We start from the raw sequence: 26,661 nt of genomic DNA on the forward strand, positions 1-26,661 counted from the left end.
GGATAAGTTCGCTGTCTCGGTTGTAGACGCGGAGGGCAACCTGCTTAATGCAGCTTTTGTCTATACTAAGTTTGCACATGTGGCGGAGGAAGCGGCGATCGCTCTGGCTTTTCATAGCGCAAAAGTTCCCCTTATCATCTTCTCGGACTCACGCACAGCAGTTAGATCCTTCTCGGCCGCACTAGTGGCTGAACAGGCGAACAATATTGTGCACAAAGCACTTCAAAGAATTCGGGAGAGCAGCGAAGGAGGATACCACATCTCGTGGTTCCCAGCCCATATAGATGACTCGGTTAACCCGCTCGGATGTAATCCTAACGAGCAGGCCCACCGGATAGCGCGCGATTTCACGTACCGCGCTGTCAGAGGTAGCCAGGCTCGGAACGAGGTCAACATCCACAAAGATCCATTATGTACCTTCCACGAAATTGTTTCCCATTATCGTCTCGGCAGGAGGAAATTTCCACCCCCCCCACCCCAAATTGAACAAACCTCAGGCTAGCACACTCAGACTTCTGCAAACCCGTTCGTATCCCACTCCCCGGTCCCTTAACAGGATAGACCCTGACCATTCACAGTCGTGCTCCAAATGTGGTCACGACTCATGCTCTTTTGATCACATGCTCTGGTTGTGCCCAGCCCTTAACGCCTCTCCACCCATCACGAAAGAGCAATGGGAGGAATCCCTCAAGAGCAGCAATCTTAAAATCCAACACCAGGCTGTCCAGAGGGCCCACGACATCGCGACGGGACTTGGTCTCCCGGTCCCATCGTGGGCGGAGCCACCGACTTAATCTGGGGGAGCCTTCGGCTCGCCTAGATCTTAGTTCCTCAGGACTCAAATAAATTTCTTGTCATGTCATGTCCCACAGTCGATCAAGTGAAATACTTACGTGCGTGCAGTGACCGCTTCGCTGACCACTAAGCGCTTTTCACTCATGGTCAGTAGTGTTTACAGCCATATGCATATGTATTTATTCGACAATTGTTAAGACTCGACATTACTTTACTATGAACATTGCACAGAAACTAGAGAAAGAGCAGAGATGGCCCTAACACTGCAATATTATTGGCTTATTTCGCTTCAGAGATAGCGCACACGAACAATTCTTTCCGTACGCGATATCTTCAGTGCAAACTTCGCGCACGATCTACGTTAAGGTTCACCGTGAGCGAAGCTTGTTCCAAATTCAGACATTCGAAAGAAAAGCCATTCCAGGTAGACAAACGTAAAAAATAGGTAAACAAATATATCTTAATAACAAACAAGTCCTGTTATAATCCCTATTGGAATTGACAGTATGTATAAATAAATAACTACTAAATACTAAAAATAAAAATCTAGCACCTGGGCTGTATCAGTTGCGCTGGCATCTGTGATCACTGTCGCGCGTTGGTTCGCTGCAGGTACCGCGCTGCTCGATCGCCACGCTTATGCTTTGACATTTGGTTATAAGCACCCTGCACTGCACCGGACCAATAAATTTTGCTTGATTGAGCTGTTCAGTTGCGTCGGAAGCGCATGGAGTAACCACCGCATATCAACCAACCCCTGACACGCGTCGTCGGGTCGCCGGCGCCTGGTTCTAAGCAGTGCATGTGTCCAGCAACACAATGCAGCAATATGTGTCCAGCAATAACAATGAAATATGCCGCTGATTCAGGTCTCGACGAAGCAGGCGCGGCTGCCGCCGCTACCGACGACGAAACACCACATCCACTGGCTGTTGCCATGGCACACCACACTGAGCGCTCACGCGAGCACGTGAAACATGTAACAAGTCAAGCCGCACAAGACAAGCGAAACGGAAGAAAACAATCGAAATAATGCGCGGCGAAGATCACACAACCGAAGTGCGACCGGCCGGCTCTCGCAACACGCACAGTCCAAAATGGCGGCATAACATCTTCTGACGCTAGAAGTCGCCCGCGTCGGCAAATAGCGCTGCTCAAACGTCGGTTTGTGAAAAGGTCTATAGTCGAGCGCACCGGCGCTGCCAACGTAACCGGCGGCTTCCAACGCGCCCGACGGGCCCGGCGCTGAATTGTCTCCCGACCTAAAGCCCCTATATTTATAAAAGTAGCGCCATCCACTTCCCTCCTCCTCCGTTCCACTATCGCGCTCGGCGCGACCAGCGCGATCGAGGCGCGATATCGACAGTGGCGCCGCCTGCGTCGGGCCTGCCGTGGCAGACGACAGCTAACGCGCTACCAGAGAAAATCCGAGGAAAACTTCGATCGCGCCCTGCGGAGACGTTTTTGAGGCGCGATTTTGCTTCGTCAGTCAGTAACTGGTCTTAATAATGCCGTTTTGGAAGTAGCAACGCGACGATGCGAGACGGCGCAAATATCAAGTGTGCAGCAGGCGTTTGCGCACGCCGGATGGTAAACAAAAAAAGCCTTTTGCCCTCGCCTTGTCGGTTGCGGCAACTTAAGGCGCAGCAGCATGCCATCACAACGAAGTTCTTGTCCCTAACACGTTTGATCCGTTTGTGCGTACAGCACTTTCGTCGCACAGGCCCGAGAATGGCAGTCGGAGCGCGCTGGAAAGAAAAAAATATACAAAAGCGCGACGCGAACTCCACGTGACACGGATTGGCCAATGCGGGAGCGGAGGAGGCTGGGGCGACAGGAGGCGGCTAAGAGAGGGCGAGGAGGAAGCGCCGGGGTGAGCGCGGTGGCGGCCAGATCTAAGAATGGCGCTACTTTTATAAATATAGCGGCTTTATCCCGACCCATTCGCGCGTTGGTCGCGCCTACTGCGCTAAACCACAATGCATTTCGCGCGACGAAATAAAGGCGCCCACGCCGCTTCGCCCGGTTGCCCGTGTTGTCGCCCCGGTTCGCCGAAGGTCGCAGACAGCCGTTCAGAGCGGCGCGCGGGCTTTGGATCGTTCTGCGCATGCTCCGAAGATAACAGCTGACGGCGCGTGCGTCGGAGTGTAGAAGAGATGGCGTTTCGGCTGGCGCAGCGCAACCGGCGTAGCGAGGCTGACACGAACGACGCTGGCCCGCGCGCCGATAACGTCGGACTATAAACGGGCCTTTAACAGCGGAGCTGTTTAAGCTTTTCGTTTCCCCGCGCAGTGGTTGCAAAAATTCGCGTAGCGCTGACGTCACTGCGCACAGCTGTGCCTCTCTTCACCTTGTGATAGCCAATCGATACCCAGCTAATCAGTAATCGATCAATAATTATTAGACTCCTGAAAATGCTGGGGATCACTTCATTGTGCTTCATCATCATCGGCCTATATTTTATGTCCGCTGCAGAACGAAGGGCTCTCCCTGTCAGTGGCGTACCGCTATTTATCGAGTGGGGGGGGGGAGGGGGAACCAGAAGCCACCTCCTGACCCCCTGACCCCCTGTCTCTCTCTCTCTCTCTCTCTCTCTCTATATATATATATATATATATATATATATATCTTCTAATATGAATACAGGACAAGAGAACAGCAGGCAGCGTGTCTCAACCAGAGCAGCTCAGGCAATCTCGAGCTCGCGCCTCCCGGACGACTGGCGATGTGGCTGCAGCGCTGGGCATTCCTCTTCACTACAATATATATACATATCAACGAGAAGGAAGGGAACCGAGGGGCCCGATTTTTATTAATCATATCATAAGAAGCCAACAAACATTGACACCAAGAACAACATAGGGGAAATTACTTGCACACACTAATTGAATTAAAGAAATGATAAATTAATGGTAATGAAAACGAATGAAAAAACAACTGTCCGCAGGTGGGGAACGAACCCAAGTCTTCGCATTACCCGTGCGATGCTCTCACCATTGAGCTACCGTGGAACCGTTTTCCCATCCGCTTTCTGGGGTATTTATGTTTTACAACTAGAACTAACTCTGGGAGTGTTAGCCAGAGCCACCACTCACAAGCCTAGGGGCGGATGTGGAAACGAAAAGCTTAAACAACTCCGCTGTTGAAGGCCCGTTTATAGTCCGACGTTATCGGCGCGCGGGCCAGCGTCGTTCGCGTCAGCCTCGATACGCCGGTTGCGCTGCGCCAGCCGAAACGCCATCTGTTCTCCACAACCGCCCCTAGGCTTGTGAGTGGTGGCTCTGGCTAACACTCCCAGAGTTAGTTCTAGTTGTAAAACATAAATACCTCAGAAAGCGGATGGGAAAACGGTTCCACGGTAGCTCAATGGTGAGAGCATCGCATGGGTAATGCGAAGACGTGGGTTCGTTCCCCACCTGCGGACAGTTGCTTTTTCATTCGTTTTCATTACCATTAATTTATCATTTCTTTAATTCAATTAGTGTGTGCAAGTAATTTCCCCTATTTTGTTCTTGGTGTCAATGTTTGTTGGCTTCTTATGATATGATATATATAGTTCAAAAATAGAAGCACGTGGGAAAAACGTAACAGGACTTTACTGAAGTTTCGGTCGGGGTCCGGCTTTCATCAAAACTCTGGATGAAGGCCGGACCCCGGTCGAAACGTCAGTAAAGTCCTGTTAAGTTTTTACTACGTTCTTCTATTATTTTAAATATTTCTTTGCCGGCTACTGTGATTATTTGCTTCACTAATATGCATATATATATATATATATATATATATATATAGAAAGAGATAGAGAGAGAGAGAAAGAACAGGCCCATTTTAATCTGCATTTCTTTCTTGCAACTATATAAAATTTTAAGATGATACAGTTAATAAGGCAATGAGTGCCTCACAGAAGTCCCGGATGCCGCCCTGTAGCAGCAGTACGGCGCACTTCAAAAAAAGGACATTTGCTACACACAAATTTAATAATTAAGTAAAAAATTATACTTGGTGTACAACACGGATGTATCTCTAGGTAACGTAATAGTATTGTTGAGGTCATACGCAACAAAATACAATACAGGTAAATTACTTGCATATTCAGAAGAAAAAAAGACAGCAGATGCGTGCTAAATTGTGGAATTACGATCCCATTTCCAGCGAATCTATTTCTTTCGATTAGTTGCAATAAATATTTCGGTTTCCTTAAACGTAATTATCTATCACATACTTGACACAATCAGTACGACGCCAACGCAATATTTACTGACGTCGCACTCGATTGCGACCGCATGGCTCTGGCCTGGTACAAACCCTCCACTGGTGAGGCCTAGACGCCAGGACACGTGGGGGCCCAGGGGGGGATAACGAGGTGGCGCATGGTCTTGCCAACTCACAATCTGGAGTTTTACCTTTTCGTCTCGAACCTCTGCTACGCGGGTCTCCCGAACTTGGTGACCACGCCTATGCGGATTTGCCGCCAAACTCTCATATAGAAATGGCTCGAATACGTCGCTTCCTAAAGTACACAACAGGGAGAGACTGAAACATCTCACTCCTCCTCACATGTTTAAGGACCTCGCCCTCAGCCGATCCCAGGAAATATTTATAAATAGAGCACTTGCCAACACAGCTACCACCCCTGACAGAATTCACAAATGGCAGACATTGGCTGACCAAAAGAAGGGCATGGACGGCCCTGCCCCCCCCCCCCCCCCCCCATATGCACCTTGTGCCACCCCGAAGCCAACTTGAAGCATCTCAATTCACACTGTCCCACGTTAAATATTTATCGCGACGACAGCAACATCTTTCTGCATTGTCACATTGAAGCTTTACAGAACTACATTCTCGAAAACCCCGATCACCTAGTAAAATTAGCCCATTGTCGAATTGCTAGCGGCTTGGCTCGCGCGATCTAGTGGGTGTCTACCTCTCCCTGTATGTCCCTCTTCCCTCCCCTCCCCCCTCCAGCAACCTTCGGTCCTCCCTTTTCTGAATAAAAGAATTCATTCATTCATTCATTCATACTTGAAAACATTGACCGTATATTACTGTTCCGTTTGACATCACGACCACATCATGACCACATGAGCACGACACCGTTTTCGACATGGAGCGTTCACCAATGCTTCTGTTACATGTGCACCTCCTTCTGCTGGCTTTGCCTTTGTCTACCGCATCATGTGCTACTCAGGAAGCAGTCAGCATTCCAGGAACTAATCGCTCTGTGAAATGCCCGCTATCGCCAAAACTGGGATTCATTCCTGCCTGCTGCTGGCAACCAGGAATATCAAGACGACATGCTGCCGCCACTATCAGCATGGGATACGCAGCTTATAAGCCATCATTCGGCGCCGCCCCGCTGGGGCACGACACCGTTTTCGACATGGAGCGTTCACCAATGCTTCTGTTACAGGTTAGTTACCTGAATCGTTGTTCTTGCCTGAAGAGCAGCAATCGCTGTCTCTTTGTGGTGTCGTGCCCCAGCGAGCTGCCACTTGCTATCAAACGCTGTAAGAACTTGTGCTTGTTCATATGTCGGGTACGCTTACTTCTTTCTGGAGATGTAATCCTGGTCCCGGTGATCTAGATATCATTTTGGAATCGTTGCGACGTATCGAAACTGGTCAGGATGAAATTCGAAGTGACTTGCGAGCATTTAAATGTTGGCAGACATCTGTCGACGATCAACTGAAGCAGTTGTTCGTTAGGCTTCAGACTGTTGAGGGCGATCCCGTATCGATTAAAAGTTCTGGCAATAGCTCCTCACCTGAGTCTCCTGAAAAATCCCGTGCTATCTCGAGGCAGCTTAAATCAATAGAGATGCGTTGTGAGGATGCCGAAAATAGACTTCGGCGGTGTAATTTACTCTTCTTTGGCATCTCTGATGATCGAAGTGAATCATGGTCATCATCGGAATCAAACGTTATCAACTTGTGCAGTGAGCACCTTGGCATCGCCATCGAACCCACCCAAATACAACGCGCACACCGCCTTGGCCAGTTCAACAGAGAGAAGAACAGGCCAATAATTACTAAATTCAGATTTTTTAAAGATAAACAAAGCATAATAGAAAATGGCTACAAATTCAGAGGCACGGATTTCGCCGTTCGCGAAGACTTTTCCCTTCAAACGCGCATCGCCCGACGCAAGCTCATTGCCTTCGCAAAAACCAGGGGCGTGCCGTTGAAGTTAACCCTCGACAAACTGCGAGTAGATAACACTACTTACAGACATGACTCCCTGTCCGATTCTGTGGTACCACTTTCGCGATACCTAGAACTTAACCCGATAACATGCGCATCTGACAACTCCTCTGCTGCGCAACATACACACGTTGACCCATCGTACCTAGCTTTATCATTTACTAACATTCGTAGTATAATTTCTAAACGCACCGAAATCGTATCGTACTTATAAAACAGTAACTGTGACATTTTGGCACTAACGGAAACTTGGCTCTGTGGTGACGTGAATGACAACGAAGTTTTTCCTGATACGGAGGACTATGTAATTTATCGCCGAGACAGACATAATCGAAGGGGAGGTGGGGTCTTGTTGGCAATAAAGAAACACATCACTTCGTTTATAGTACCGATACCCTCCGCTATTGAGATAGTGTGGGTTTGTATAACATCGACACTATCAAAGTCACTTTACGGAGTGTGTTACAGGCCTCCTGACAGCACTCATAACTTTGTTTCTAACTTGCGTGAGAATCTTACTGCTGTTCGTTCTAAATTCCCTAAAGCTGATATTGACCCTTTTCGCGGAGCAGTTTGTTGTACAGAAACGAGATGGCGCTCACGACGGCGCGCCATCTTTGGTTTTGGAAGTTAACCAAAGATCAGTAGGCCGGTTGGCTTTGGGAGCACACGGTAATACGACAAATGAGGCAGTGCATGGAGACATGGGTTGGGCCTCTTTTGAAGTCAGAGAAGCACAAAGCAAAATTAGTTTTGAAGAAAGGCTCAGGAACATGGATGAAAATAAATGGGCGGCTAAAGTGCACAAGTATCTCTACATGAAAAGCGTGGACACAGAATGGAGGAAGAGGTCAAGGAAGTTGGCAACCAAGTACAGGATAATCGAAACTGTAAATAGACAACCAGGGGTCATCAGAAAGAAAGTGAGAGAAATAGAGACCGTGAATTGCATGCAAAGAATGGAAACGAAAAGGACAATGGAGATTTACAAGAATGAGAAGAAAGAAATTAGAAGGGAAAATCTGTACGATAACACAAAGGGCAGTGCCTTGCTATTTGAGGCTCGAGCCGGTTGCCTAAGGACGAAAACATATCGGAACAAATATTCGGAATTAGATGAGACATGTGTATGCTGCAGTAAAGATCCAGAGACCACTCAGCACATCCTAATGGAATGCGACGGGATCCACCCAGCGAGAACCGTAGGTAACGTGCAACTCCCAGAAGCGCTTGGGTTTAAAGTGGAAGGAAACATAAACAGATCAGCCGTAGAGATCAGCAAGAGACGATTAGAGTACTGGTGGAAAAAAGTAGGGAAAAGATGGATGCGACCTGATCTCTTAAAACCATAGGCAGCGGTACAAGGTAAATTTTTGAAAAATAAAAATAATGATGGTATACAAAAATGCAAGATAAAGAACATGTATAGTATACCTGATTAAATCAAGCAGTCTAGGTGACTATTTGTCGCCGCCCCGTTTCAAAGGGGATGCCAATATATCATCATCATCATCATCATCATCATCATCATCATCATCATCATCATACCTCTCCTCAGCGACCGCGCACGAATACGAAACCATTATCGCTTCTACCTTGCTTCTGAGCGATCAGCTGTCGGAAATGCAACTGAGTTTTCGCTAACACACTGTGCTCCAATCATGCTAGATTGAATCATGTGGATTGAAGACGTGTGCAGTAGTTGGCTGCAAAAATAGTGCTTGGCATGTTAAGGAATAGAATGAATATGCGTGGCCAAGTTGGCGGACCGCTGCTGCAAGTGTCCGAACGTGTTACCGGCACTTCGTGATGTACGGCATTCCTCGAGGATACAGAAATTTGCTCATCCGCCAGCCTTGTATCACTAACCTTCAAAGAAAGGGCTTCATCCCCAGAACGTCGGCAAGAGTGAGTACCACTCGTTAAACAATGACAAAAGAGAGTAGCGCCGCTTCCTGTCATAGTAAGTTTCGCGCACGTTATCTATACACATCTGTCCCAAATGGCAGGAAAACTTACGCCCACTCTATCACCGGCGTATCAAGAATAAGTGAATGGGCGAGCACTTGAATATATGTGCACTGTATACGTACAATAAATGACGGACTACACCTATGGTGCACGAATGGTCGAAGCTGAATGTTTCGTGACGGTCCACAAGGGTAGGTAGGGTAAGCGAGTTACTAGCTCTAATATATATTTGCTACAAGGTATTGCAATGCACAAAACGGCTACGTTTAAAGCCTTGTGCGCAGGAAGTACAAATCTATCGGAACTGAGCACACCCGCGAGCGATTAGGCAGAAAATAATCTGATAGTGGCCGCACCGAGGAACTTCACGGAGTCAGAAACTGACAAACCACTGCTTCAAAATATTTGCCGAATAAAGAACAAAGAGCAAACACACTAATCCTGACTGAATTCATGAGCGGAATGTTTGGATAGCTTGGAATACATATTTAGCCCCGCTTTTAAAACAAGCACTATATATATATATATATATATATATATATCTGCTTGCGCCGTTTGGACATAGCTTAATCAGCTCCGAAAGCGCTTTTGCATGTTCTCTGAAGCTGTGATCAAAGCTTCGTGTCGTCCACCCAGCTACCATCTACGATATCTCCGAAAACAGAGGTTTTCTACCCCGCGCCGGCGTCATACACTTCCATTGTAAACAAGGAGGCAACGGAGGCAGTTGAGGCAAGCAATGGACGCGTCACCACGTGATCAAACATGGCAGCGCCCACGCGATCACCGCGAAAAGGGTCAATATTCATTCTTGGCGATTTTAATTTCCCGGATATAGATTGGCCTAACTTGAGAGGCAATTCGCGTGCACTTAATGACTTTGTACAGCTCGTCCTTGATTTTTCCTTTGAGCAACTAGTTCTCCAACCAACGCGCATTACGAACGTCTTAGACCTTGTTCTCACAACAGCACCTGAAAGAGTTAGCGCCATTTCAATCACTGATGGGTTCAGTGACCACTCGTTATTAGAATTTACACTTCGCGCACCTTCATGTACGCGTAATCTTACAACAAAACGAATATTTGACTATAAAAGAGCAGACTATAATACCATTAACCGTGATTTAGAAAGCTTCTCACCTAGATTCCTCGCAACACTTTTTCAACGATCAGTCAACAAAAATTGGTGCCTTTTTAAAGAACAACTACTAGGTCTAGCAAATAAATACATACCGCAGATCTCATTTCGCACCAACTGCTCCAAACCATGGTTTTAATGAAACTTTGAATGCGTTAAAAAACAAAAAAGAAACGTTTATACTGGGCAGCCAAAAGTGTCAACACGCTAGAATTGTGGAATAAACATAAAGCCTGCGAAAAAGCCTACTGCAGTTCCCTTCGTCATGCAAAGCATAAATTCTTTTCCGATGACCTCCAATCACTCATAAAAAATTATCCAAAGAAGTTCTGGAAAACCATATCTCCTTCAAACCGCACTGACACTCCCGCACTGGTGGATATCACTGGTCTTCCCATACCGCGAGAGCACTGCGCATCTGTTCTTAAGAACTACTTCATTTCCACGTTCACAAAGGAAGAGCATTCCAATATGCCGAAGATGGCAGACTTAGATTACCAATATATGACTCCTATTACCGTAACACCCACTGGAATCACTACTTTGATTAACAATCTCAAGTTATCGACTAAGTCCGGATATGATGGCATTAACACGAAAATCCTAAAGCATACCGTAGTCCCTTCCAGTACAATCCTTAGTCATATATTTCAGCAGTCACTGTCAACAGGGGAGCTGCCGAATGATTGGAAAGTCGGCAAAATCATACCCATCTTCAAGTCGGGTGACAAGAGCGACGCGAATAATTACCGTCCCATATCCCTAACAAGCGTTCCCTGCAAGTTACTCGAACACATCATATTTACTAATGTCGTTCACCACTTAGAATGTAATAACTTCTTTTTTAAGCAACAGCATGGGTTCAGAAAAGGCTTTTCATGTGAGACACAACTAATAGAATTTACTACGGATCTTTTTCAAAATATGGATGACAATGCCCAGACTGACTCAATCTTCATAGACTTTTCTAAAGCATTTGATCGCGTTGCTCACTGTCGCCTCATTTCTAAACTTTCATGCTTAAACCTTGACGAGCTAACAATTTCTTGGATAAGAAACTTTTTGTTTTTTCGAAAGCAGTCCATTGTCATTGACCAGTACTCTTCCCCTTTCAGTAACGTAACATCAGGCGTACCTCAGGGAAGTGTCCTTGGACCCTTACTCTTTCTAATTTATATAAATGACTTGCCATCTAACATTACACCCCGTGTTCGACTATTCGCAGATGACTGCGTTATCTACCGTCAAATCCGCTCCCCCGCTGATCATATCGCTCTTCAACATGACCTTCAATGCGTCACTAACTGGTGTTTGGATTGGCAAATGACCCTGAACACTAACAAATGCAATCTAATGACATTTACTCGCAAAAAATCCTACTATACTTTTAGTTACTCACTTGGCAATAGTATCGTCGCTCGCACATCTTCATACAAGTACCTTGGCATCCTTCTAACACCGAGCCTTTCATAGTCATTCCACATTGAAAAAATAACGGCTAATGCATCGCGCACTCTCGGATATCTAAAACGTAACCTTCTCAGCGCTCCTTCCCTCACCAGAAAGATAGCCTACCAAACATTAGTGCAACCCCAGCTCGAATTCGCAGCTTCTATATGGTCACCTCATCAGGCATATCTAATCCACCTTCTCGAGTCGATTCAAAACCGCGCTGCACGTTTCATTGCCAGAGATTATAGCCCATTGTCGAGCGTAACTAACATCAAGTTGTCGTTGTCACTTTCATCTTTGGAATCACGCAGGAATATAGCGTGGCTTTGTCTTCTGCACAAAATCATGCACAATGTACAGGCGCTCCCAGAATAATTTGGAACAACGAGCACGCAGCCGCTCGCCGGCGGAGCGCACCGGCGGATAAATGCACGCAAGGTGTGCGCATGCGCGGCCTCCCTAGTGAGCTAGTTTCGCTCCCTAGTGCATCTCGATTGGCGTTGTCTTGCACCAAATGGGTAGCGCTAGGTGCCCTTTAGCATTATGACAAGATGGGCTGGACGGACCAGGCCCTGTATCGTACTGCGCACCTCAATTCGATTTCTTGCGGTGTGTTTTCGTCATTATCTGCATTCATTCTGGGATACTACTTGAGGTTGAAGCGGCAAGGGCACAAGGTCATCCCTGCCTTCTTTTCAACCATGTCTGTTTGTTCTACGAAGTATTAGTTCCTACTTAGTTATCTTTCAATCCATGGTACTACTAGCTCGGTAATAAGAGTTCAATTTGGACTATTACACGACCGCTCCCTTACAGGTGTGTCGGTGATTGCGGTAATAAAACAGTTCACGAAATTAAATAACGCGCCATGTTCGTCAAGTCCAATTTCATGCAGACGAAGTGACTGCATGAGTACTATAATCGTAATTGTTCGGGATTAACGCCCCCAAACCACGAAATTGAGAGATGCCGTAGTGAAGGGCTACGGAAATTTCGACCACCTGGGCTCATTGACGTGCACCTAAATCTGAGCACACGGCCCTCGGGCATTTTCGCCTCCATCGAAAAGATGCTATCTTAAGCTCTACACGACACCACAATCTTTGATTTGCGCATCACATTAGGACGTCTGCGCATATTTGTGCACCAATCAATTACGAAATCTGGCTGTTTGGTAGCGAGTATTCTTACATTTTGATCCCATGTCTTTATTTGTTGGCGCAGACAGCTATTTTCTTTTGCTCGGCGTTAGACTACAATTTGCTCGGTGGTAGACTACAACGCTAAGAAAGAGAGGCTGTGCGGGTGGAATGTAAAATAAACAGAATGAAATATCAGGAAGAACATTGAGTTTATTTTCCCATAAAAAACAAAAGAATCGAAAGAATCGATTGTTATTCTCAGCTTTAGTATCGCGTGAATGCGCCGTCCACGCGAACTGCAGCTTGTAGCCGGCGTGGCATAGACTCGTAGAGCGCTTCTACGAAGTCCTTCTCACTAAGCTAGGCGCTTCCACTCTCGGGTTATGGCGAGCCAGAGCTCGTCAGCACTGGCACTTCCCAGATTCATGTGGGACAAACTTTCCTTCATTGCGCCCACACATTCTCTATCGGATTCAAGTCTGCACCTTTCGGAGGCCAGTCAAGGACACAAACGGCACGTTCTTGAAGCAGATTTTGCACAGCTCTGGCGGTGTGCACCGGGCTCCGGTCATGCTGGAAGACGTAGCAGCCATCTTTAAATGGCCCGTCCAGAGCGTATTGCACCAGGTGGTAGTCCAGAATTTCACAGTAGGCGTCAGCTGTGAACGATGGGGACAGCCGGACTAGCGGACCGAGGCCCTTTTTGCTGATTGCTCTCAACACGTTTACAGCACAGCGGCCGCTACTGTAGGTCTCAGAAACATACCCGGGTTCGTACCTACACGACGAGAAAAAATAAATATTGGTCTTTCTAGATGAAACCCTTTTGCGCGCCGGAAGATTTGGTGTGGCAAAGATCAAAAAGAAAATTAAATACCTGCAGTTGTATGGTCTCCATACGCGGCGCTCTTGATCCCACCGCGACGTAAATGTCGATTCATCCGAGAATATCACTTGCGTCCATTCTTCTCTAGTCCATTGCTCATATGCCCTGGCAAATTGGAGGCGTTGGGCTTTTTGTCGATCTGTCAGGTGTGGCTCTTGCGCCGCGACAAATCTACGAAGACCAGCTTCTCGCATGCGCCTTGCGATTGTCTCCTCACTGGCTTGCAGGTTCAGTGCTGCCTTAATCTGGCCGGCGCTCTGAAAAGGATCGGCGACTGCTGCAGCAACAATGAGAAGGTCGCATTCTTCCGACGTGCATCTGTGTCTTCCGGATCGTGGTGCATCTGATGGTCGGCCGTCTTCATCCCTGTGTGCCTGGATAATGCGGTTGACCGCGCTTAAAGGCTTCCCTGTGAGGTGGCATATCTCGCGCTGAGATTTCTCTTGTAACCAGAGCTCAGTATTCTTCTCCGCACATCGATCGGTACTCTTTTCGGCATGCTGCCTCGATAGGAAAAAGGTGAACTTTGTGTCACTGGCATGGTTCAAATATATTCGTATCTCTTTATCAATCTGGCCACCGATATGCTCGCGGTTTCGTCAGATGAAACCACCGTCCTTTGCGAGCGTTAGTCACAGTCGCCTACCGGAAATAATCTGATCATATGATAAATAGGAAGCAAAGTAGCAAAAGAAAGAAGTCATCCAAGCACACGAACACGCACGCACGACGGCTTCTGCGCCAACGCGCGTGCATCCGCACACGCGGCTTGTCACAGACACCACCCACCCAGCGCCCCTTCTCAAAACGCTAAGGAACACATAGCGCACCGTTTTGTAGCAACACAACGAGAATCTAGGGGCAATATGGAGCAACGTTTGCTTGCTAGGGAGACCGCGCACGCGCAGACCATGGTACTACTTTTCTGCGCGCTTACTCCGCCGGCGCGCTGCTGCGTGTCTGGCGTTCCGAATTATTCTGAGAGCGCCTGTACATCCGTCTATTTTACCGCTCGTTCGTCCCTCTTGCACATCTAAACGTCTGCATAATCATCTCAGTTTCCAACGCATCTTCGGTCACACCAATACATTCAACTGCTCATCTTTGCCACGTGCCATTGCGCTGTGGAATGGTCTTCCTGATAACATCGCTGACATTAATGACCCAGCAATCTTCAGACAAAAAATCAGTGCAATATTTGGCTAGTACTTCACTAAAAATCAGTGTCTGTTTTAGTTTTGTTGTTCGTAACTTCATTGTTGTGTATTTATGTAAGCATTTGTGCTAAGATTGTTTGCTTTACTGCATACTGGAAAGCTAACAGCTGTCAGTTCACCTTCCTTTCTTTTTGTTTTTACTTTGCGTTCTTTGTTTATTATTTAATTCTCGTTGTGTTCTTATTTATGTAACCGTATAATATGTTCTTGCTCCACAATTGTTACTTGTTATCTGTACCGCCCCCCTCACGCAATACTGCTTCTGGAGCCTGTGAGGTATATGAAATAAATAATGTTTTGCAGCTCTTCGTGTTGAGAATAATTTTCAAGAAAGCCAGTAATTCATCAACACACATGTTACTTCGCCAGAACATTTACCATAGTGTGCCAGGGCAGTGGGCTCAATGCTGCCGCGCTGGTTAGACAAGCTCATAACGCTTTAGAGCGTAAGCTTGCATAGGGACTTTATTGCGAAAGCCCGAATTACCCTTTCTAAAGGTGTTTATTGGGAAGAGCTCGGAGCAGTGCAACGTTGACGGGCAGGGCAGTTACAGCTTCAAAGCACGAGAGCCGTTGCTGAGAGAGAGCGATCGACCCACTAGCGTTTAGATGCAGTAGCGCTGAACCCACTGTAGTGTCTGTCTTCTTCGCTACAATCACCCCCGGGAGCGATAAGGGAGCCGCCCGGCGAATTAACAGCTCGTCACGATGAGCGGGTCGAAGTAAGGCTTTAGACGGTCGACATGGACAGGCGGCGCATGCCTGAAGATGGCTCAACTGGTTCTATAGCGTAGTTGAGAGGAGATGCGCGTTTGAGAACACGATAAGGGCCTTCATACTTCGGAACCAGTTTTCATGAGAGGCCAGGGGCAGTCAAAGGGACTGAGAGCCACACGAGCGCTCCCGGATCGAAGGTGGCCGTGGAAGTGGCGTCACCGCGAGTGCTCCTCTGGCGCTCTTGATCATCGGAAGTAGAGGCCCGTGCTAGGTCGCGGCACTCTTCTGCGTGCCTGACCGTGGCAGAAATAGGCACACACTTGGATGCATCCGGCCGGTACGGTAGAATGGTGTCGATGGTGTGCGAAGGGTGTCGACCATACAGAAAGAAATAGGGTGAAAATCCAGTGATGTTCTGCGTAGCGGTATTATACGCGTAGGACACGAAGGGCAGAATGGCGTCCCAGTTCGCGTCGTCGGAGGTGACGTACATTGAAAGCATGTCGCCGAGTGTACGGTTGAAGTGTTTCGTGAGGCCATTCGTTTGAGGGTGGTACGCCGTAGTCGTACGATGAACAACGTGGCACTCCTTGAGAATCGCTTCAACTACTTCCGACAGGAAGACGCGTCCGCGATCGCTGAGTAGTTCTTGAGGTGGACCATGCCGCAGGATGAATCGGCGAAGCAGGAATGAGGCAACATCGCCCGCTGTAGCTGCTGGGAGAGCGGCGGTTTCGGCGTATCGCGTAAGGTGATCTACTGCCACAATGGCCCATCGGTTACCAGCCGACGTCAAGGGAAGTGGCCCATACAAATGGATGCCAACGCGCCCGAACGGCCGGGTAGGGCAGAGCAGAGGCTGCAGACCAGCTGGCGAGAGCTGGGGCGAAGATTTCCGGCGCTGGCAGTCGGGGCATGAGCGAACAAACTTTTGAACGTAGTTGTACATTCCTCGCCAGTAGTAGCGTTGTCGGAGGCGCTGGTAGGTTTTGAAAATTCCTGATTGTGCACGCTGTGGATCAGAGTGGAACGATGCGCAGATCTCAGAACGGAGGCTTCGAGGTACTACTAATAACCACTGGCGGCCGTGAGAGGTGTAATTGCGTCGGTGAAGCAGGTCGACGCGAATGGAGAAATGGCGAGCTTGACAGCGCAACGCACGAGTGGTTGGCGGCGATGACGGGTCAGCAAGGAACTCTATATGATGGAGGCAATCCAGGGGTCCTTGCGCTGCTCGGAAGCGATGGTCCCAATGTCGACGGACGAAACGTCAAGCTGGGATAGTGAGCAGCAGGCATTGTCGTCAGGCAAGGGAGAACGTGAGAGGGCGTCAGCGTCAGCATGCTGACGTCCGTTGCGGTACAGCACGCGGATATCGTAATCCTGTAAGCGAAGGGCCCAGCGGGCGAGACGGCCTGAGGGATCCTTCAATGACGACAGTCAGCATAGTGCATGGTGGCCCGTGACGACATCAAATTGGCGACCATACAAATAGGGCCGGAACTTAGTAAGCGCCCAGATAATTGCCAGACATTCTTTTTCCGTGACGCTGTAATTGGTCTTGGCTTCAGTAAGCGTACGGCTTGCATATGCCACAACATATTCAGGAAACCCTTCCTTGCGCTGCGCTAGGACAGCGCCTAGGTCAACACCGCTGGCATCTGTGTGTACCTCAATAGGTGCCGTTGGGTCGTAGTGGCGCAAAATGGGTGGAGACGTCAGTAAACGACGGAGCTTAGTGAACGCCTCGTCGCACTCGGACGACCACGATTGGAGGGGTCCGTTGCTTCCAAGGAGCTTCGTCAGGGGCGATATAACGGCGGCAAAATTGCGAATAAAGCGCCTGAAGTAGGAACACAAGCCTACGAAACTGCGTAGTTCCTTGACGAACGTCGGTTTAGGGAATTCGGCGACGGCACGAAGTTTGGCTGGATCGGGGAGGATTCCATCCTTCGAGACGACGTAACCTAGTATGGTGAGCTGCCGCGCTGCAAATCGGCACTTCTTTAGGTTCAGTTGGAGGCCAGCGTTTGCTAAGCACGTCAAAACACGCCGTAGGCGTTGAAGGTGCGTGGTGAAGTCAGAGGCAAAAACAACAACGTCGTCGAGATAACATAAGCACGTGTGCCACTTCAAACCGCGCAGAACTGTGTCCATCATGCGTTCAAAGGTTGCTGGCGCATTACAAAGTCCAAACGGCATGACGTTAAATTCGTATAAGCCGTCGGGTGTGACAAAGGCTGTCTTCGGCCTATCAACGTCAGCCATGGGTACTTGCCAATATCCGGAGCGTAAATCTAGCGATGAAAATAATTCTGCTCCTTGCAGGCTATCGATAGCGTCATCGATTCGCGGCAGCTGGTATACATCTTTGCGAGTGATCGTGTTCAGGCGCCGATAGACTCCACAGAACCGTACCGAAACGTCTTTTTTCGTAACAAGGATGACAGGAGATGCCCATGGACTGTTCGAGGGTCGGATCACTTCGCGGCGATGCATATCGTCCACTTGCTCATTAATCACAAGACGTTCTGTGGCAGAGACGCGATATGAACGTTGGCGCAATGGCGGTTGGGAGCCGGTGTCAATATGGTGCGTGACAGCAGACGTCCGGAACAGGGACGGTTGCCCGACATCAAAAGAAGAACGAAATTCTTCTAAGATGCGCAGAAGCTGAGAACGCTGAGCTGGGGTGAGACCATCGGCAATTGATGAATCGAACACACCTGTGGGCAAAGGGTCGGACGTAGAGAGGGAACCGAGTGTGTTGTAACTGGCGCAGGACGTGGCTTCGGGAACATTCGTAATTTGTACGTCGTCGATCACTTCCACATGGCCAAGACATTCGCCTTGAAGCAGCATCACGGGGTATTAGAAGGGGTTACAGACGAAAATAGCTGTGGAGCCCTGTTTGACGTTCACAGTCGCAAAAGGTAGCAGCAGACCTTTTCGAGTATAAAAGCGGCCAGACGGAGAAAGTAGTGCGACGGCGTCAGAGAGGCTGCTGCAATGCATTGAGACAATCACTGACGAGTCGGGAGGAACGCTGGTGTCGTGCCTTACGAGAAGTTTGTTCGCAAAAGAAGCATTATCGGCAGGCATCATATCTGAGATCGGCGACAGTTCTAGTTCGGCCCGTGCGTAATGAATAACAGCATTGTGGCGGGCGAGAAAGTCCCACCCCAGGATAACTTCGTGGGAGCACGAAGAAATCACAATAAATTCGATGGCGTATACAGCGTCCTTGATGAGAACACGAGCGGTGCACGCCGCTAGCGGATGAATACGCTGTGCGCCTGCTGTGCGGAAGGAGAATCCGGCAAGGGGCACCTTTCGAAGGAAGCGACAAAGCTTTGCATCCATAACTGACACAGCGGCTGCGGCATCCACAAGGGCATATGTGCGCACACCGTCAACTAACATGTCTATCACATTGGTCGGGCTACGTTGAGGACTTTCGCGTTTCGACGGCGTCGCAGCCCTTGCCGCATGGACTGCGACGATTAGTTTTCCTCATCCCGAGCTACGGGACGAGGCCGCATCGGTGATGGGGAGCGTCGGCATGGAGAAGGTGAGCGGCGGATGTTGGCAGACCGGCGGAATGGTCGTGACGCAGCCCGAGGTTCGTCGTCGTAATATGGGCGCGGAGAACCCATCATAGTACTTGGCGCATATGGTGTAGCGCTAGGCGACTGCACGCGACTACAGTGGCGTGAGACGTGGCCTGCGTAGCCGCACGCAAAACATATCGGCCGATTGTCCGCCGTACGCCACCGAGTCGCCGTGGCAGGTCCCATCCATGTGGGAGGACGCGCTGGACGTGGCGGTTGGTGAAGTGCTTGCACGGCAGGCTGTTGTCGGGGCATAGCGAGGACTTCGGCGTACGTGAGAGGTCTCCGTTGAGGGAGCTGTTGAGGCTGGGTGATGACTTCCGCGTAGCTCAGTGGCACAGTCGTCAGGATCTGTTTGGGCCTGGCAATGACTTCGGCGTAGCTGTGAGGCGCAGCCGCAGGAACGCGCTGGTGGTGCTCAGGCCAAACCTCGTGCAGTTCTTGCGCTATGACGCGGCGAAGCGGAGGCGCAAAACTCGGCGTTGGCGCGTGTACCGGCTGCGGCTGTGCAAAATTCATCAATGATAGTTGCCGGGCAACTTCCTCGCGGACGCACGCCTTCATTTCTGCGAGCAAAGCTGTCTGGTCGGACATGGCAGCCAAACCAGCGAGGTGTTCGTCACGCGGTAGAGATCGCTGCCTGCGGAGTTCTTCATAGCTCTGGCACAGTGCGATAATTTCGGCCACAGAGTGAGGACTTTTGGCCAGCAACAGGTTAAAGGCGTCGTCTTCTATGCCCTTCAGGATGTTGCGAATTCGATCAGACTCCGCCATAGTCGAATCGACTTTCCTGCATAGGTCCAGGACATCTTCAATATAAGAGGTGAATGTTTCTCCTGGCTGTTGAGCTCGTTCTCGCAAACGCTGCTCGGCACGCAGCTTGCGAACAGCAGGGCGACCAAACACATCGGCGAAGGAAGTCTTAAATTCGGACCATGTCTGGAACTCTCCTTCATGGTTGTTATACCACAGGCTGGCCCCTCCAGCGAGGTAGAACAGAACATAGCTCAGTTTGTCCGCTTCGTCCCACTTGTTATGGGCGCTTACCCTGTCGTACGCCGTGAGCCATTCGTCCACGTCAGTGTCGTCCGCTCCAGTGTAGATAGGAGGGTCGCGATGACGAGGCACCCAGGGACACGCAGTGGGTGCGGGAGGAGGCGTTTGCTGGGAGGCGTCTTGGGGCATGATAGATGGTAGGGTGTGGGACCGGAGTTCAAGGATGATTGTCTGAGGTTACCCAGCAGACTCCACTAATTCTAAAGGTGTTTATTGGAAGAGCTCGGAGCAGCGCAACGTCGACGGGCAGGGCAGTCACAGCTTCAAAGCACGAGAGCCGTTGCTGAGTGAGAGCGCTCGACTCACTAGCGTTTAGATCCAGTAGCACTGAATCCACTAGCGTCTGTCTTCTTCGCCACATATGTAGTTTTATGTTAGGATATTGACATAAGAACTATATGACCAATATATAAGACATAATGATCTTGTCAGAAGAAAAAGGGAGTTTGTGTGCTGTACGCACGCTCAAAAATAATGTAGCTGCTGCATACTAAAGTTTAAACGCCGAAGTGTTTGCTGCGTATATTTTGTTCCATTGCACGACCGACAATCGAGACATTTCGTTCAATTCCATCGCTCCTCCGCAGAGCATGCATATTATATGCCCCCCCCCCCCCCCCCCCCCCCACACACACACACACACACACACCACATCGCGATATTATGTAACTTTTAAAACTGAAATCCCGTGAAGTTTCCCCGGAGAATAAAAATTCAAGAATAAGGGACAATAGGAAGTGCGTTTTAGATTTCAAGGTTGAACGCTCGAGGACCAAAAAGCTACAATCAGAAGCTAGACAATAATGTGGAATGGGAGCCAGGACAATGATGTATCATATTTCACTAAATTGTAGTGTCCGTCAGCATCGAATAGACAAGACAAACACAGAAATGCCGGAACCGGAAGTGCTAAAACATCCACGGGGAGATCAATTAAAAGTAGAGATAAGCAACAAAGTATAGATCATATAAGAACATGCTTTCCAACTGGCAGCAAAGGGTCATAGAACAGATCTATCAAGACGTGAAAGAGAAATTGAATACGTGAAATTGTCTTTATGTAAAGGTGACCTTTTTCCCAACCCGATATAAATCAACTACTTCTGAATATCTATTCACTATTTTCAGAGAGAGAGAGAGAGAGAGAGAGAGAGAGAGAGAGATATGGAAAGGAAGATGAAAACGGGACGATCCTAGCAATATCAGAAAACTAAGCTATTATGTTCATCACATACTAAACTAGGAGTCATTAATTAAGAATTTGCACCAACACACAAAGAAGTGACGCTATTTATTGTGCTCCACCAATCGGCGAATTTAGGAAACAATACGGGGGTAATTTAAGTGACTGGCGATGGAATAGGACCGAATAGAATAGGAATGTCGCGACGTCACGTTGGCCTTATCTCGAAACTACATATGCGAGCGAAATACTCATCGGCGGGCATCGTTTCCACGGGGAGATTTATACTTACAGTTGCCCTACATTTTGGGACTACGCGTTAAATGAATGCGACTTTGGAAATATTTCTGTGGATTTTGTAGGCGCACAAGTCGAAAGAAATGAAAGGGAATTTCCTAATTAAATTTATCAAAATATGCGGCAATGAGTACGAGTGTGCTGCTCTTCAACGAACTTCTTTCACGCCGACATATGTCACTGTATAATGAGGGACAGGGTGCGTCGCTCGTCAATGAAACTCTTCGACGTCGACTTGGATAACTGGGTATGTGCCACTCGGTCTGTGCTGGTCTTCAACGACGAAACAGAGCCCTTAAATTTCTTCGACGCTAAGCGGAATCGAACTCAAGGTCACAAGGGTTCCTCAAGGACAGCAACCCGACGCCTCAGCCGGCTGCGCCAGAACTGCACTGGGTATGTGCCGCTCGTTAATGAACCTCCCCCCCCCCCCCCCCCCCCCCAACCTGGGTCACTGCGTAGTCCATGGCTGAATGGGTAGCGCATCGTGATGATGTGCTGTTTCCTAACAGGGTTAGAAACCAACCATCGGAACAACTTGGGCCATTGCGCGTGTGGCACTGGGTGAGTGCCGGTGTTCAATGAACCTCTTTGATGTCAACTTGGCAAGTGGCAACAATGTGCAACTGGGTGTGCACCCAACTTGAATGAACCCCCCCCCCCCCCCCCCCCCCACACACACACACACACTTTGATGTGGACTTGTGTGACTGGGTATGTGCAAATACTGTGTGTGTATGTGTGTGCGTGTTTATACTTCTTTTCACCCAACGCACCATTAGAGAGACAGACAGACATCCATTACAATAAGATATGTTTTATGGTATCCTGAAACTAGGGCAGCGCTGTAACAAAACAAAAATTAAAATAAATTATGGGGTTTGACGTGCCAAAACCACGATATGATTATGAGGCACGCCGTAGTGGGGGACTCCGGAAATTTGGGCCACCTGGGGTTCTTTAACGTGCACCTAAATCTAAGTACACGGGTGTTTTCGCATTTCGCCCCCATCGAAATGCAGCCGCCGTGGCCGGGATTCAATCCCGCGACCTCGTGCTCAGCAGCCCAACACGATAGCCACTGAGCAAGCACGGCGGGTTAAGCGCTGTAACAAGATTCTTTCATTGTTTCTTTACGATGATTTACGGGGCACTAATTCACGTAGTGACATTTACAGATATGAGAAAGGGTATAGGATGGAGTAATAAGAGAATGTTGTTCTCATCGAACAATGATTGCAAGTATATTGTTATGCATGTTTGAAAATCCCCGTATTTAGTGAAAGGAAGTATGACCCTCGAGGAGAAATTACAGCGAACGAGCAACGTCTAAAAATGTTATGCGTGCAAGAGGAAAGATGAGTGGCTCAAACATAGCATGTACTATCTAAGACGATATGCCGTACGTAATTGCAAAAATCCCAATCAAGTTAATCAACAAACAGCGTATAGAGAATCATCAGATGAAAATCATCCCATTATAATATGGAATAAAAAGAACCAGAACAAAGCATAGGCACGAAGCCAGCCGTTACCATGAAATCAGTACTGAGCCTGAAGCGGGGAGAGAGAGAAAGAGAGAAGAGAGAGAGAGAGTAACCAGGGGTAACGCCTTCTACGCAGGTGGCCACGGCGGCCGCATTTCGGCGGGGGCGAAATGCGAAAACACCCGTGTACTTACATTTAGGTGCACGTTAAAGAACCCCAGGTGGTTCAAATTTCCGGAGTCCTCGACTACGGCGTGCCTCATAATCAGATCGTGGTTCTGGCACGTAAAAACCCCATAATTTAATTTTATTTTTTTGTCTTCTACGCAGGTACACTTCGACGATATTTCACAGTACTTTTTCAGTACTGAGCCTGAAGCGGGGAGAGAGAGAGATAGTAAACAGGTGTAACGCCTTCTACGCAGGTACACTTCGACGATATTTCACAGGAAAACAAAGCTTTCGTTCTCTACAGCTGTGACCCGTGTACGTTGATCGTTTTGGGGTCAGTTTCATTTCCGCTGCCCTCCGTGCTCTTGTTCATAAAAGGAAAGAAAAAGGAAGCAATGCAATCAATAGAAGATACGAGGCAGTAAAAGGTCAAATAAAGCGATTCCTAAAATACGTGGCAAACCGTATATATACCAGGTGCACCGCTTCCTCCCACCTCATTGACGAAATTGGCAGCATCGAGGAACTTCGGAGCCACAGAGCCGTGGAGAAATCACTCTCAGGAGCGCAGGCGAATCTCGGAAGGGTGAGACAATGTAATGGTTTCATCACTCACCAGAACGTGTTTAAAAGCACGTGGGATAATGCGAAGAAGATTTTATAAACACGCGGCGTTGCACCGGTGCAACAAAGACTTTAACGGAAGGCTGTACATGTTGGCTTGTACTAGCTCGCTGAAGAAACTTGGTAGAGGAGACAGAACAAAATGTGCGGTAGGTCATCCAAGAAGGAACCCGACGAAGAAAGTACACGCGAACTAAGTGTTCACATGAAGAGGTTTTTGCGGACCACGCGTTAGGCCTCACCGAGCATTCATATAGTGACCGACGGTAGTCAGAAACACGGTTGCAAATTTTGAAGCTATAAAACGTCCGCTTGATTGACGCTGATAAGAGTCGTCCAATAATAATTGGCGCATTTGGTTTTCGCCTACGCTGAACCCTGTTCGGCCATAAAGCACGAGCGGTGAGGCACAGCTGCTTCTGACATCGACCGTCTCTTCTGTGCGGAATGCATTATTATATTACATAGCGTCGTCTGCAGGCACTTCGGGAAGTTATTAAAAGGAGGATGAACATTGCTGGGGAATTCTTGGTGTTTACTAAAGCAGCCCGAATCCAAACTCTTCCTTGACTAAGGCGAATGGAAGGAAATATTGTTCCTGGACTGGTGAGAATAATTTCACCCACCCTCGCAGGGTGGAAAATAAAGATATTAGTCGGTAAAGGGATAGTAAGTTCGGCTTTGTTAGTAAATTGCCTTTGTTATATATGTAAACAAGGATACTCTTCATGTGAGAAGAAACTTGGAAAGCCCGAAAAACTGCAAAAGCTATAGAAACGGTTGGATATACGCCGCCATGAAGTTCTCGCGCCAGCTCATGGTGACATCATCGATTTTGATGGTGGCTGCTCGAGTATGTAGTTATTTTTTCATAGATAAAGATGAACTAAATAATATTCAATTATTCAATATAATGCGAAGGCATCACTTGAAAAGTCTCGATAACTTTTATTGAGACACAACAGCTCGAATACAAAACATTTTAAATAGGTGACGTCACATTGGGGTTTTGGCGCGAAAGAAAAAAAAAAAAACATTTGAACTGCGAGCTTCAGTTTCTCTTCTAATGACCGATTACCGCGAGATAACGGAACTAGTTTTCAACAAATACTTAAAAAATCTAAGCTGATTTATTGTTTCACCTTATGTAGGGTCCGCCATTCGCAAAAAAAAAAAAAAACAAATTTTGCCGTGCTAAATATGTTAGTAAGAGCAGGTGGCAGTTAATAATGATATACATATTATCAGTTTTTACGAACTCTCCTGAAGCCCATAATTAATCAGCAGACATTCGATTATCCTAATTAGAACGGCTGGAAATCGCGGCAGCATGAAGAAAGCAATCTCAAAATGTCTGTCTTCACGTCACCATTCACAGACTTGAGTGATCTTTGTGAAGACTCGAGAAACAACTGAAGATTGCACTTGGAAATTCTTGGGGGCCTTTAAGGATTCGCTGTTGACAAATGACGCTGTTTGTTTGTACGCCTAATTTATGTGTCTCGTTTGCAGAGCCCCTTTCCTAATCATCCTTTCTTTCGAGCAAGATTTCTGACCGGTGTTCCGATGGCTCTCAATTAAATAATTTGGTTAAACGTCGTCTCGGTGTGTTTTTTTTTTTGTTGCGCAGAACAAGATGGTCGCACACAAAGACGCAAGCTTCTTTGTTCACAGTGAAGCAAGTGTTCGCGATGTTGCAGAGAAGGTGGTGGAAACACAGGTAAGTGCGCCAAATGTCAGTTATGCGCTGGGCGCCCTTTTAGTTTCTATTCAATAGCCTACTATACATGTGCTGTTGTAAATGTCCTTTTAATCAGTATCTGTATACTTTAGAGATATTATTTACTTCCAACTTTGCCAAGGTTTGCATCCTTGCGTCGTTTACTCCTTTTTGCGATTGTTAGCCATATTCAAATCCGTGTGTAGCAAAGAAATTTAGGGTAAATTGACTCCTGGATGTTTAACGTCATTAAATCAATACTGCTATGAGAGATGCCGTTGTAGTAGCCTCCGGATTAATTTTGACCACTCGAGATCCTTTAACCTGCACTTGAATATACGTGGTGTTTTTGCTTAAGCCGAACTGCTTTTTTTAATTCTATGTTATACATGTGAACATTCCGTTTCAGCTGGGCTACTTTAATAGGCGGACGTTAATTTTTAGCTAAATCGTAGTGCAGAAGTATCAAATAAAGAAAATCTCGCTAATTATGTTTTCAATTATTTACATTAGAGCACATGTTAAAACGGCGGAGTAACATGCAGGACAGGTTAAATTGTATGCAAACTAGTACCAGTTCCGTGATAAACTAAGTCAAAGTGTGAGGTTAAATGTACTGTTGTCCTAGTTACTTTCCCACTGCGGTGCGAATATATACGAAGCTGGACGACAACATTATTCATAATTTCATGGGGTGTATGCTCCTTCAAACAAATTTGAACTGAAATGACCTTCATATTTTCTAAGCTATTCTGTAAAATGTGGCACGTATACTGAGCCTTAGAGGGTATTTTATTAATTAACGGCCAGTCTGTAGGTGTTCGACGCGCCAAGCACGCCGGCTCTTTAATCAAGCTGCTGTACCTTGGCACGACTAGCAATGTCGACAGCTCTGCTTGAGAAGCATGTGGTAGCGATGAGACGATGACACATCTTATTTGCGACTGCCGTGGGCTTCGCGTGCAGAGGACAAACGCTCTCGCCCACTGTGGACAC

The 26,661-nt window shown here is 47.8% G+C and overlaps 1 protein-coding gene and 1 non-coding gene across 9 annotated transcripts in view; both read left to right on the top strand.

Annotated features, from left to right (window-relative positions):
• Positions 1-26,661, top strand: part of LOC119455944 (antizyme inhibitor 2-like) — a 94,833-nt gene that overhangs the window by 52,759 nt on the left and 15,413 nt on the right. The window contains exon 2 of one of the 8 annotated variants that reach the window (XM_049669458.1): positions 25,576-25,665. The exons of the other annotated variants lie outside the window; for them this stretch is intronic. Coding sequence (XP_049525415.1) covers positions 25,582-25,665 — 84 coding nt within the window. The 5' untranslated portion in view covers positions 25,576-25,581. The remainder of the gene's footprint in view (positions 1-25,575; positions 25,666-26,661) is intronic. 8 annotated transcript variants of the gene reach the window in all.
• Trnat-ggu (transfer RNA threonine (anticodon GGU)) lies at positions 4,148-4,219 on the top strand. The gene has a single exon. It is a non-coding gene; the product is annotated as a tRNA-Thr (tRNA).

This window comes from Dermacentor silvarum, chromosome 6 (assembly GCF_013339745.2).
Source record: "Dermacentor silvarum isolate Dsil-2018 chromosome 6, BIME_Dsil_1.4, whole genome shotgun sequence".
In the NCBI taxonomy this organism is placed as follows: domain Eukaryota; kingdom Metazoa; phylum Arthropoda; class Arachnida; order Ixodida; family Ixodidae; genus Dermacentor; species Dermacentor silvarum.